At 38.8% G+C, this 14,461-nt stretch overlaps 1 protein-coding gene across 5 annotated transcripts in view; it reads right to left on the reverse strand.

Annotated features, from left to right (window-relative positions):
• Positions 1 to 1,656: 1,656 nt before the first annotated feature.
• LOC135472702 (myocyte-specific enhancer factor 2A-like) overlaps positions 1,657 to 14,461 on the reverse strand; it is a 67,670-nt gene continuing 54,865 nt past the window's right edge. For 4 of the 5 annotated variants that reach the window (XM_064752327.1, XM_064752328.1, XM_064752330.1 and 1 more), the window contains 6 exons: positions 11,736 to 11,876; positions 8,317 to 8,542; positions 6,386 to 6,558; positions 5,801 to 5,915; positions 5,195 to 5,327; positions 1,657 to 4,876 (listed from right to left, as the gene is read on the reverse strand). In XM_064752327.1, coding sequence (XP_064608397.1) covers positions 4,615 to 4,876; positions 5,195 to 5,327; positions 5,801 to 5,915; positions 6,386 to 6,558; positions 8,317 to 8,542; positions 11,736 to 11,876 — 1,050 coding nt within the window. In that variant the 3' untranslated portion in view covers positions 1,657 to 4,614. The remainder of the gene's footprint in view (positions 4,877 to 5,194; positions 5,328 to 5,800; positions 5,916 to 6,385; positions 6,559 to 8,316; positions 8,543 to 11,735; positions 11,877 to 14,461) is intronic. The other variant, XM_064752331.1, reaches the window with a different exon arrangement.

Here is a 14,461-nt window from a genome sequence, read left to right on the forward strand (position 1 = left end):
TTTGCCCAGTACTTGCTGGTACACATTACTTTGCCCAGCACTGGGAGGTACACATTACTTTGCCCAGTACTGGCTGGTATGTATAACTTTGCCCAGTACTTGCTGGTACACATTACTTTGCCCAGTACTGGGAGGTATGCATTACTTAATCCAGAACTGGCCTGTACCCATTACTTTGTCCATTACTGGCTGATTACGTATTACTTTGCCCAGTACTGGGCGGTACGCATTACTTTGTTGATTACTTGCTGGTACACTTTACTTTGTCTGTTAGTGGTTGGTACACATTACTTTGTCCAGTACTTGCTGGTACACATTACTTTGCCCATTACTTGCTGGTATACGTTACTTTGTCCAGTACTAGTTGATATACATTACTTTGTCCGGTACTTGCTGGTAGACATTACTTTGCCCAGTACTTGCTGGTAAGCATTACTTTGTCCAGTACATCCTGATACTCATTACTCTGTCCAGTACTGGCTGGTATACACTACTTTGTCCAGCACATGCTGGTACACATTACTTTGTCCACTACTGGTTGGTACACATCACTTTGTCCAGCACATGCTGGTACTCATTATTTTGTCCAGTACTGGTTGGTATGCATTACTTTGTCCAGTACTGGCTGATATGTATTAATTTGCCCAGTACTGGGAGGTACACATTACTTTGCCCAGCACAGGGAGGTACACATTACTTTGCCCAGTACTGGCTGGTATGCATTACTTTGCCCAGTACTTGCTGGTACACATTACTTTGCCCAGCACTGGGGGGTACACATTACTTTGCCCAGTACTGGCTGGTATGTATTACTTTGCCCAGTACTTGCTGGTACACATTACTTTGCCCAGTACTGGGAGGTACACATTACTTTGCCCAGCACTGGGAGGTACACATTACTTTGCCCAGTACTGGCTGGTATGTATAACTTTGCCCAGTACTTGCTGGTACACATTACTTTGCCCAGTACTGGGAGGTATGCATTACTTAATCCAGAACTGGCCTGTACCCATTACTTTGTCCATTACTGGCTGATTACGTATTACTTTGCCCAGTACTGGGCGGTACGCATTACTTTGTTGATTACTTGCTGGTACACTTTACTTTGTCTGTTAGTGGTTGGTACACATTACTTTGTCCAGTACTTGCTGGTACACATTACTTTGCCCATTACTTGCCGGTATACGTTACTTTGTCCAGTACTAGTTGATATACATTACTTTGTCCGGTACTTGCTGGTAGACATTACTTTGCCCAGTACTTGCTGGTAAGCATTACTTTGTCCAGTACATCCTGATACTCATTACTCTGTCCAGTACTGGCTGGTATACACTACTTTGTCCAGCACATGCTGGTACACATTACTTTGTCCACTACTGGTTGGTACACATCACTTTGTCCAGCACATGCTGGTACTCATTATTTTGTCCAGTACTGGTTGGTATGCATTACTTTGTCCAGTACTATGTTATTCATGCTCTACACAGAGACACAGGATGTCCCACTTATGAGAAGCGTACACTGTATGCGCATGTACACCTGGCCAATCAGTGCTTGGACTGTTTTCTTATGCTCAAAGCCAAGGGCATCCGCACTAAGATTCACCATTACAAATCCTCATTCAAAGTCATAAGCATGAGAAATTCCACGTACTGTGATTACAATGACATTTATTTCTCTTTGTGTTAACAAACGTTTACAAAACATTACATATTTTTCCCATGGGTAACTTGTAGCTGAGAGAGTGACAGGAGTGGAAATAGCTGCAAGCTTTCCTCTTCAAACATGTTTAATGTACATCTTGGTGTCACAAGGGTTTTGCCATATCAACGACACCATTACACAGGGGCATGCTGGGTAAGGTGAGGGTAAGGGGGGTTGGGGGGGAGGGCATGGGGGGACTGTGCAGTAGGCTCTCAAATACTTTGATTAAAAACATTGCTAACATTCCCAAGTTCGCATATATGGCGACAAAATGAATTAGTGAATATTAGTGAATACGACATCAACTTGAGTGGGGCAGGATGATGACTTCATCAACGATGGCTTTTTAACACAGCAAGTTTGCGTCGGCGTTACCAGAGTGTACAAAAATGCCGTCCTTAATAGAGTCCACCAGAACAACGCTCACAATGTTCAGATTTCATCAAAATGTCATTCAAAATTTATGCATGAATAATAGATATACAAAGTTTACATATCATATATATATTTAACATGAGCTATAACTTACTGTTATAATAATATCTACAAACCCTATTATAACTTGAATATCCACTTAAAAACTAACCCAATCAGAGATAGCCTTAAATACTCCTTAGGAGCATAAAAGTTTGTGTTCTGGTATAGGATTGGCTCACAAAGCCAAATAAAATTGTAGACATCCTCTTTTCACCAGGAATCTATCTTTTTCTTTTTCAAAATGGAGATAATGAGTTGGGATTCACCACTTACTGAAGAAAAGCCATAACTAGAAGCGTGACTGTACATTTTCATTTAGCAAATGACATTAAAGCTACAAAAATTGCAATTCCTTATCTCTTCAAAGTAACATGATTAAAGCCTTGAACGTCCGTTCAGGCCTCTTCCTGTTCATAATTTCTTACCAAATGTAGGACTTCCTTTTTATAATTCATTATTAAACCGGCATTAACAGTAACATTTGCAATCCACAACAACAACAACGTGTGAGAATTATGCACATTAACAAAGATACATGTAACTTTTACAATATTAATAACTACAAATCTTCACAGACTCATTCACCACTGGCACATTTTGTGGGGTTATTTAATGGTTTTGTTTTTGTTTTTTTATAATTTTTTATTATTTTTTTTTTTATTATTTTTTATTCTTTTTAGATATTTCAATCAGCTTTCAGATGCCAAAACAATTTCAAATGTCAATTTCACCTGGTTAATAACAATTGGTTTTTCTGAAAAACTAAGCAACTGATAAAAAACACAATCAGGAAAAATGACTTTCCTAGTAAAAACAGATAAATTTGAAGATCATGGTCTTAGAGGTATGAGCGATAAATAAAAGATCATTTCTGCACAGCAGGTCTTGCCCCAGGTTCACTTACCAGCCAAAGCTCTGGGTGAAATACACTACACAATAATGTGTGTATAAGAATAATATGTTTCTGACAAACTGCATTACAAACAGTTTGCCCATGTCATTTAAATAACTGAAAATTTGGAAATATAAGTAGAAGAAAGATAAAAACAGGTATATGAAAAGATAATTTACAAGTGCAAAAAAAACCAAAAAAAAAACCGTGTTTAATATGCAAGGGTGGGGTGGTGTGATGCTGTAGTCTGCTGTAGGACAGTATGTACACAACTCAGACCTAATGATAATATACTAGCCCTTTTAAACCAGTAACACACATGCAGAACTTGCACAGGGTGAGTATCAACGTATTTAAAACATGAGAATTTAATATCTAATTTATAAACAGGCTAGATCAATATACAAGGCCTAGATTTCTCTTTGGTACTGCATTTAAGCACAGGAGCCAGTGACGTACACTTTTTTGGTACCCTAATTCAGACAATATGTCATTAAAGCAAAATTTCTCCACCACCAAATAGCCGACTAATTTATGTGTAGAAAGCTGTTATTAAGTGTAAACTGCCAATAAAACAATCAGAGTAAAAAAAAATCCTTTTCACATCAGAAAAAAAATAAATAAAAAAGTTGAAACAAACATAACCTGACAAATGTGAAGAGGCATGTAGTAGCTTACAGTACAGAATGTTAACTCCATGTAGTCTGTGTATATTTCTAATAACAAGCAACTTTCACAACTACCAACTGTACACACAGGCTTAACAAATACATTTCGCTGAACAATCAATGTCCGGGGTAGCGAAAGACTGGCTCTATCAGCCAGTGCTCACAAGGCACTCAACTGCAAGTATCCAACCACTTGCTCTAACCAACAAGGTAACAAAACCAAATATCTATATCAACACTTATGGTCGCTTTGCCATCCTTGATGTCTGAGATATTGTCATTGGCATTGTCATTTCTCACTGATTCCGCAGCAGGAATCTCCTAATTCTGACCAAGTAACTGTAGCACTGAATAAGGTTGGTTAAAAAAAAGTTTCAAATTATTCATTCAAGGGAGATCATCCACACATTTCCTTTTCATCAATTCAAATGAAATGGGCCATTCTTGAGTTTTGTCATGAAGAGCTCAATCAAGGGAGAGCACCCACAACACAGTGACCACTGAAAAAAGACATAACATTCCTTAAGTTAAACTATATCATCATGCCCATCAGGCCACGATTTCATCTCCTCTTTCAGTCCAAAGTCAATTCTGCCAGAGTTTCTGATTACACTGCACACGAAAACCTGTGACGATTGATCAAGAGTATCCCAACCGCATCTCTGATTGCACCGCACCAGCAAGTCTTATCTGCACCAGGCATGCTAACAGCAGAAGTTGACAAGAACAGTTACAAACTTGAGGCCCATAAAACAGTACCAGTGTGTTGTCACATTTCAAAAAGCAGCATGATAACATTAACACAGGTGCCCGCGAAGAGCGACGGTGCACAGTGAGACTCCAAGCCTGCTGATTGGCTAGTCACTCCTGCCTCTATGTGGCCCAGCCCTCCAGTCGGGGCCGCTTTCCGCTTGGGCCGTCGTAATCATTGTGAGTACTGCCTGTGGGTGAGGAGTTGCTGCTGTGTGACACATGCCCCGGCGACAAATGCCCTCCCCCTGATGATGGGGGGCGCAGCTGGTTAGGGGTGTGGGAGTCTCGTGGAGGTGATATGGGCTCGCTCTTTATACTGATGCCATTATTTAAGGTGCTCACGTTTAGGGCTGCCATTTGCCCAGCTGATGATGTTACAATCCTGCAAAAACAAACAAACAAGCCTCAGTACGCATGTAATCTGAAAAATACCCTTTTTTCAGATAAATTTGGAATTGGAATTTGGAGGAATTTGTAGGACAATTTGAATGTTCTTCAAAATTCACATTATATCCATCTGAATTAGTAAGCTGATGAGAATGCGCGTCTTTGCAATGGTCTAACAACTGGCTATGTAGTTGCCTTTGTAAGAGATGTAAACAAGTCACATAAATGAGTTTTCTAAAATTGTTGCTATTTGTCATCATTTAATTCACACATTGCCTCTGCAGTCTACATGCATGTGAACGTCTGGACGTACCCTGGTCCTGTGATTCCTGCCGCTTGAACTGCGGCAGATAGAGGGGTTTGAGCTGTCCAATGAGGAGGCAGTATTCCAGGTGAGTTAAAGCCATGCAATCCAGCCAGGTCGCCAGTGTTCAACTGAAAATCGTCTGAAAACCAAACAAATGTAATTCCTTAGCTGCTATTCAAATCTGTTTGACGACCGATTATGGAGCAGGTTACCCTATCGACGTTGTGGCCAAGAGCAATCCCTTATGTTTCATTTCATGTACTAGTACAACTGAATTATTTCCCTTTATTGGCTTCCCATACTCTTAATCATTTACCATACTGCTAAATCAAGCAGGCCAATCTTGAACCTTGGAATAAATACTCGAAACATGTTTTGCATGTATCTAAGTACATTATACTTCCAGAGTACGTGTTTATCTCCCTTTTCACTGTTTCCTCATTCGTCTAAATTTGACACAGTTTTTCCACCTTTAGTTTGTCCTCTCTTTAAATGTTTTCGTTTATTATAATCTAAATTGGTTGCCCAAGAACAAGTCTCCTCCACATCCACTGCCAGCATATCTATGTTAATTTTTCTTTACTGATTCAAGTTTTAGTTTCTCTAACTTACTGGGGTGAAATCCTGAGGGTAGGGCGGACGGATAGTTGGAAGAAACAGGGATGCTAGGTGTGGCCACAGAAACAACAGGAGTAGCTAGGGGTATATTGGCTTGTCTTCCTTGCACCTGTAAAATAGTCAAATATACACATAAAAAATTGATTTCTTTATTTGATTGTTGTGTAACACGATACAATAAGTTTTTACTTATGACAATGGTATTGTTTTTTGGTTTGAGGAAACCAGTGAAAACCACCAAAGACTGGCAAGTAACTGACAACCCTTCCAGTTATGTGATGTACAGATATGCACCCCGATATTGGTGGAAGAAAAGTGGTCTTCAACAAGTGATTTCTGAGGTAGAGAAAAACTGCGATGTCCACATCAGAACAAATAAATTCCCAGCATCCAGCATTTTGTAGGGATGCACCCAGGCAGAGCCCTGGAGAAACCCACGACCATCCGCAGTCTACTGCCTTCAAAGCCTAGAGGTTAGCAGGCTAATCTGCACATGTCACATGTATTATCATTCAAGCTTTCCTTCACACGTTGGAGGAGGTGGGGGAGATGAAGAGATACATTGTAAAGTTGACTTACCTCTGTATTGCCCACATCTCCTCGGTTGTTAGGGATCATGACACGTAGGTTAGGGCGACCAGGGGAAGGGCATGGCGACGGCACCTGTTGGCGACTTTTGTGCATGCTGGGTGAGGCCGGAGACGCCCTCTGCTGGGACTGGTATCCATTTGTCGTCAAGTCAACCATACCGCCTGCAGAAAGACAAAACGATTATATATAAATAATGAAAGGTCTGTACACACCCGTACATCGTGAATAAGAACAAAAAGAGTAGTTCAAACAGAGTTAGAATGATGGCTAACTTATCATTCAGTTGGAGGTAAATAAAAGGATGTAATTAAGACTTTCCCTCATATCATATCAGGCATCTTCACCCACAACTTTACTGCATAGATCTTTTTTTTTGTCAAGACAAATGTAACATCACGATCCGGATCTATAGTCTCATCAAAACTGTTGTAATATATAAAACTGAGTCTACTGTTGCACATTTTTCTGTGTTGTCTCACATTTAAGTCTTGTGTACATAATTGTGTAGATAACGCGCGCGCGCGCGCGCACGCACGCACACGCACACGCACACACACACAATCTGCCATTACAACAAAAACAATGACTACTATAGCCAAGAATTTGTCTTCCATGAAATAAGTGTCTCGCAATGTCTATTGCTTGGGAGTTTCATGTAACATGACACCAATCCCTCTTAACAATTATTCCTGCTGGACATTTTCTTTTTTACATGGTAAGCTTTATCTATCAATCGATTGGGACAAACTAATAATTATGAGCCAACAGGTTTAATTAATGGAGATCTTTTCATTTTGGGGCATATTACTTTATAATTAATAAATGACATTGTCAAAACTTAATTGGTTTTCAGGTTACCATAGAGGGGCATGTGCCATCATGCTGATTAGATCATGAGTAGACCCTCCCCCCTCCCTCAACCCACCCCTTCAAGCTATATAGAACATACCACAAAATTAAGCAGAATAAAAAAAAAAAGAGAGACAGATCCATGTTAGGCTCATCTACAATAACGTGTCTTTACTTTTTTGACAAAAGATAGAAGCAGATGACTGCACTTTGTGGCGAGAACTTTGATACAATTTCTTGATACAATCTCATTTCCTGTTAGTCACACAAATAAAACTCACTGGTCTCATAATGGTTTTAACATATTTCTTTTCCTCTAATTATCCTAATATACCATAACCTAGAGGCTTTGCAGCTGCATAAAATTATGATCGTATTGTGCTTTTTCACATTCAGAGTTTTTCCTTAAACACATGGGAAAGGTTTTCTCATGATAAAGCATAAATGGGCCATTGTATGTTATTTTACCTACAATATGACTGATCCAGTCTTGACATCATAATGAAATGTCAATCTAAACCTGCATCTTTATGACAATGAACTTTACACAGTATATTATTAAGCTGTCAGTTCTATATATGTCATTTTTCTTTGCAGTCCCAATAAACCATACCACTGTTTGATATCTATCAAAAATCCTGGGCTTTGGGCGTAACTGATTTCGAATGATAGGCCCAGAAAAACTGGAACACGACTTCCTTATGGCATCTTAAAACCTTTTATGTTTATATAAGCTATAGTAAATGTACCCCTTGCGAGTCAGGTAGACTACACTGTGTCTATGCTTCGACAGAATAAGTAGGAATATGCACAGTGATCTACATGAGTGAATCATTTTCTCGGGCTTGTTTGATTTAACAAAAAAAATGCAGGCTAACCAACTTGATTTCCAGACTGAATGCTGGCGCCTCAGGAAACTGTACCTTAAAATCATTTTTACATCCCAAGAAAACAGCATTTTTTTTGGGGGTACTTTTCCCTACATATGAGTACGCTGTACTCAAGTAAGCTGAAGATGTGGGACACATCTTTAATTGTGTATTGCATCCTTTAGCCTTGGTGTTACGTACCTCCAGAGCTGGGCCTGGGGCTGACACTCTGTGGGATGGCCTGTGAGGGGTGGAGTAATCCACTTGACTGTGTGGTGATGGGGTGGGGATGCTGCTGGTGTGAGGGGTGGGGATGGGGACTGCCCGCCGCCTGTGTGGAATAAGGCGAGTGCTGATGCACTGGAACCGTTACGGGCATTGATGGGTTGTGATACGGCGACATCTGTAACTGCAACAGGACATCATTCTGTAAGGAGGTACAATGGTAACACACTTTTAGCAGCTGTCAATGGCAGAAAAAACATAATAATACCATAATGTAATACACTATACAGAGAAGAAAACACCATAACACCATTCTGCAGATAGATATGACGACAGAACACACCAAGCCCCAAGAGATATAATGACAGGAAAATAACATTACAAAATTCTGCAGACAGATATGATGACAGGAAAACGCCATTACAAAATTCTGCAGACAGATATAATGACAGGAAAACACCAAGCACAAGTCTGCAGGGACACAGAATGACCAGAAAACACCATAACAGCATTCTGCAGACAGAGATGACAGGAAAACACCATGACAGCATTCTGCAGACAGAGATGATGACAGGAAAACACCATAAAACCATTCCGATGAGAGATATGACAGGCAAACACCATTCTGAGGAGAGATAAAATGGCAGGAAAACACAATAACACCATTCTGATGACAGACACGATAACTGAAAAGACCATAAAACCATTCTGATGAGAGATAAAATAACAGGAAAACACTTTAACACCATTCCACAGAGATATGACACCAGGACACCACTCTGCAAAGAGACATAATGACAGGAAAGTTCCATTCTGCAACAGATACAGATATAATCACAAGACAACTATGACATGAAATAACCATTACAAAACTCTGCAGAGAGATATGATGACAGGAAACCACCATTACAAAATTCTGCAGAGAGATATGATGACAGGAAAACACCATTACAAAATTCTGCAGAGAGATATAATGACAGGAAAACACCAAGCACAAGTCTGCAGGGACACAGAATGACAAGAAAACACCATTCCACAGAGAGATATGACACCAGGACACCACTCTGCAAAGAGACATAATGACAGGAAAGTTCCATTCTGCAACAGATACAGATATAATCACAAGACAACTATGACATGAATCTACATAGAACACTATTCTGTCATAAGGTACACCTACATCCCGTCCCTTCATATTGTACACCTATGACAGGAAAACACCGGGACATTGTGTTTGGAGGTACAGTGACAGGAAAGCACCAACACACCAAGCTGTAAGGCATTATAAGGACAGAGACATGATATCAGGAAAACACAGAAAACATAAAGACACCAAAATGTCACATTAACAGCAAAGCACCAGGATATCTTTATGAACTCGTAACTACAGCTAAGTACTATATATATAACAAATAAGGAATACAGGCTATAACTTATCACACTCAGTAATGCTGAGGTTCAAAGCCCTTTATTTAGGACACATCACCAGTTACTTCCTACGGCGCTATACATGTATGTACCCTAATTCTTCAACTTCTTCAATCGCCTCTGCAACCAATATTTGGAACATTGTGAGATGACTATGGGGTGTGGGAAAGTACTTTGCACAGTTTTAGGACGCTTTCATTTTTTGACACAAACAAATTATTTTAGCATTATTTTCATAACAATTGCATGCATAAATTCCACTGAAAAAAAAACCCCACTGCTTTTGAGGCTGAACAGGTTGAAGATTTACAGTAAATACATGCAGATTTAGCTGAATATATAATCCACAATTAAGCAATGAGATTTACCAAGTTGCCTGGTCCAACAAGACAGATTCTTAAAAGTATAAAACAGGGGTCAGATTCACAAAACCTGTCATAGCATTTACGCCTAAAAGTACAGGAAACTACCACGTCAAACAGCACTGTAGGCAGTGTCACAAAGACAGTTACAGTGTACCTGCTTGTAACATCAAGACAACTTGGTGAATCCAGCCCCTTGGACATTTGTTCTTGTCTTCTTAAAATAGATCATCTTCACACTAATTAAACAGATGCTGATCTATACATATATTATATGTTAAGTATATTTCTTTTCAACTGTCATTGAGAACATGTTTTCATTCTGCTGAAAATTAACTGTGAAAATGTCTGATCAAGTACTCAGGTTTTTTTTTTTTTTTTCGGATGAAGACAAAATCGTTATAATTCTTTACTCAACTCAACTCACAACCTTTCATAAGCTTGAGGAATAGATATGAAAACATGTTCCCTTAGTGCATGTGTCCTTACAACTAAATTGAATCAAACACAAATACTTTCCATATCTTGCACAGCTTGCTTTGTACATGTATCTATCTCATTCAAACCCAAGCCGCAAAAAGAATGTATTACAGTACAACAGGTGACAGAATAAAAATCTTGAATTATGTTCATACTCTAATCTTGAATCATCAAATGATAAATGCCAGCACGAATTGCAGGCATGCACGACCTTGTGGGTTTCCATGCAAGTCACCTGACAATAGCCTGGGGAACATTCCTTCTACACACAGCTCAATTAGCACATTTGACATTCATTATGGCTGTCCTTAAGAATTATTAATTTGGCTCCATGCCATCATGAAACCTTCAACAAATTTTATCAAATGCATGTCAAACCTTTTGGCCAGATTTCTAAAAATAGCCTCCAAATTACCGCTTTTAGCAATTTGAGAACAAGTGGTTGGGTTCATTCATTAGGTTTGGTCTGATTACCTCCCTGCATCTCTACCCTCCCCTACATCCCTTAGTCATGTAATACCTTATCAACCTCCCACCCTCATCGACCTCTGCCAAGTGATCAGCATGTGGGCATGTTATGTCTGAACCCCATTTACGCCAAACAATGCAGCAGGTTACGAAAGTCATCTTAAATCAGCAGACAACTAAAGAGACTGTCACAGACTAACAATGGCCTACCCTGGCCTCAAATCAGTTAAAGACTGGCACTATACCATTCACTGGTCATTAATGTATCAGATTCCATATGCTTCACCTGAGCAGGCTGGCAGGGTAAGTCTGGCCTGCCATATAGTCAGCTGAAACTTGCAAGCACAAGATGCACTTGTGCAATCTCTTCTACCTTGTTAGCAAAACAGTTTGTTTTGTAACTTTGTTTTGTAACTTTTCTAACTTTCTTTTGCCCTAACAAGCCATTTTACATACTTCTTGATGTATGGGTTTAATTGAATGTGGAAACATTTAGTCACCTTTGTTCTACAGCTACATCTCCATCACAAGTTGTCAGAGCAACCAAGGAATTCTTTAAATTGTGCTCTCTGTTTTCAAATTGGCTTGGGTATGAAGAATGACAGACTTAACCATAATAAAAAAAAAAGAGAGCAAAATGCAGAGTGATTGACTTACCGGTACTCTTGAAGTCATGACCTTGCTGAACTCCTGATTGATACGTTCATATTTTTCTTCAGTCCGTGGGGTCAAATTGAATGTGTCTTGATCTTGCTCTTCTGGGCTTTCACAACCTTTGTGCTCTTTTTTGTTTAATGCCTACAAAAGAGAACATACGCACTAACTTAACAAATTTCAAAAACTGATGGAACTATATAGTGAGTGTTTTGTTTACACAAAATAATAAATAGTGAAAATAAGAATTTCTTTTTGTCTGCCTTTCTATCTTCCTGTGGCTCCTGAACAGGGGCAAAATTGCACCATTTTCCAGTATCTGCTTTTTAAGGCTCTGAAAATAAGTGCCATTGCCCACTGTTTTGTAGATTATACCTCATTTTTCCACAGTTTCTTTCCTTACTTTCCAAGTCATATTGCGATAGGTAACTTTGATCATATTATAAAGATTTAAATTGTGTCTTATAAATCGCTAAATTATTTATGACAGAAAAAATACCTGCACCACTTAAACGAAAGTTACTCATAATATTAAGCAATCTGCTTGCAAAATTTATTTGGAATTAAACCGCGTATCCAATAAATTACTACAAGTTTCAATTTAGATTACCAAGTACATAAACCTGCCTTGTTTTTGTTTTGTTCTTCAATAATGCAGGTTTGTTCAACAGTTCTACACGAAGCGGGAAGACATGTATATACACTAAATCCTGAACCGTAGACAAAGTGAACTGGTTTGGCCTATTACACAAATGTTACCTGATCTGCACTGTTTGTTTTATCATTTGGGTGATGTTCTTATCTGCCCCTAGATGAACAACACATTTTTGTAAATCTTTGAAATTTTATGAATTATGTTTTCAAACTGCATCTGTAGTTAAACTTCATTGCACAAATATGTTCAGGATTTAGGGCAATGTGTTATGTAGCACACTTTAGGGGCACGTGAACTTCAGGGGCACATGGTTGTAAAGAAATTTCCCTCATGATTTAAAAAAAAAACAAAAAAACATCAGCATAATGAAAAGAGATTTCCAATTAACTTGGGATGAGTGTTTAGATGACAGAACACGATGTCGTGCTGTGATTTCATTGTTTATAATGTATAACATGAGAATGTTCCAACTGGTGGACTCGGCTGATAAAAACAGTGATATAGACGAAAGATAACTCGATAGTGTACGTGCCGCTCAAAGTAACAATATTTCGCACTATGTTTTTGCATATTTGTATCCATGTGTTCACGGTAAAATGTCTGCACCAGACGAACGGTTGGCTAGTGTAGCATGTCACACAGAATAGGCCATCCTTCTTATTAGCTATACATTAATATGCCAGACAAGCTGTCATCATTGACTGCAGCTCATTAGTATGCGTGAAAAGTACAAGTAATTTCGTGGATCTCACCAAAGTGATCCATACCGAAGGCAGAGCTAATATCAAGCCTAAGACTAGCTCCTTTGTTAGGGCATTAAGCAGTACAATTATCCACAAGTCTTTACTGATGAAAACTGCCTAAAAACAGGACATGTAGCCTATTATACAGAGGTTTACAAGTACAGAACGCCTCTGTCGTTCACCCCTTCCTTTACTTTATAGTTTTAACTCTATGTAAAGTTAATGAAATATATAGAGTTGCTTTTCTTTCGCCTCCTTAAAAAAAATGGCTGTATGAGCCCTCATTAAGGCACACAGGAAATCAACTGGTCGAGTTAACTGAAGGTGAAAAGCTCGTACAAATTAACATACAAAACAAACAACATTTATGTCTATAACGGATACCACAGCGACGAAAAATATACACTCACTGTGTATCGCCAAGGGCTGAACCTGAATTAGACGCGTAGGAGCAGGAATTACTCTGGTGTGAATAGGTCATACAAGTCCTAACCTCAGCTCAGTAAACAAGTGTAGTTGAGCTGCACAGAAAATTTTGTTTTCAAAATATTTAACTTTTGGAATAACTGCCAGTGTTGAACTATGCGTCTATTTCTGGACCATGTCTATTTCAATCTATGTGTCAGATATTTTGACATATATTGCAAAGTGTGCTAAAGAGATATTGCTTTTATGTTTGGGTGAACTGAAAATACTTACTCAGGAAATCTAGTTTATATTGCAAAAATATTTTGTACAAGAATTCTGTATAAAATTTAGAATTTAGAATATATATAATTCTTGTCAAAAAATGTCACTGTGGTGTGAATTTTCTTATCATTACAAATTATCAACCAGTCAAGGGTTAACTTCAGTGACAAAGTGGGTGGCCCAGTCCAAGACTTTTCTGTACTTATGCTAAATGTGTGTCAGAAGTACTTAACTTATCTACATATACAGTATTTGCTAGAATTCATGGACAAAGTCCTCAGTCTGTACTTTACATGAAGTAAAAAGTATGTCCTCTTAAACATCCGCACCCCAACTATTGTGATCTATGATAATCTTGAAAAAATTTCAGAGCTGACAAAGGTGTAATTTCAGTCTAAAGTTTGATGTGAGGGGCAATGTCGAGGGGCAATCTCCAGGTACAAATTTTCCTGTCACTTATTTACAGCCCTACAAAGAATTTTTGAAATAAATTTGCCTAATACAGATCTGAGAGCGTAAGCTTTGTTTCGATACCTAAGCATTGATAACAAAGCCATTTACACAGGTGGTTTATCTGACAGATGTTCCAACTTTCTCCAGGTGTCAGTTATTGAGCAGGTAACACAGAGCTAAGATAGGCT

The sequence above is a fragment of the Liolophura sinensis genome, chromosome 8, assembly GCF_032854445.1.
Source record: "Liolophura sinensis isolate JHLJ2023 chromosome 8, CUHK_Ljap_v2, whole genome shotgun sequence".
Lineage (NCBI taxonomy): Eukaryota > Metazoa > Mollusca > Polyplacophora > Chitonida > Chitonidae > Liolophura > Liolophura sinensis.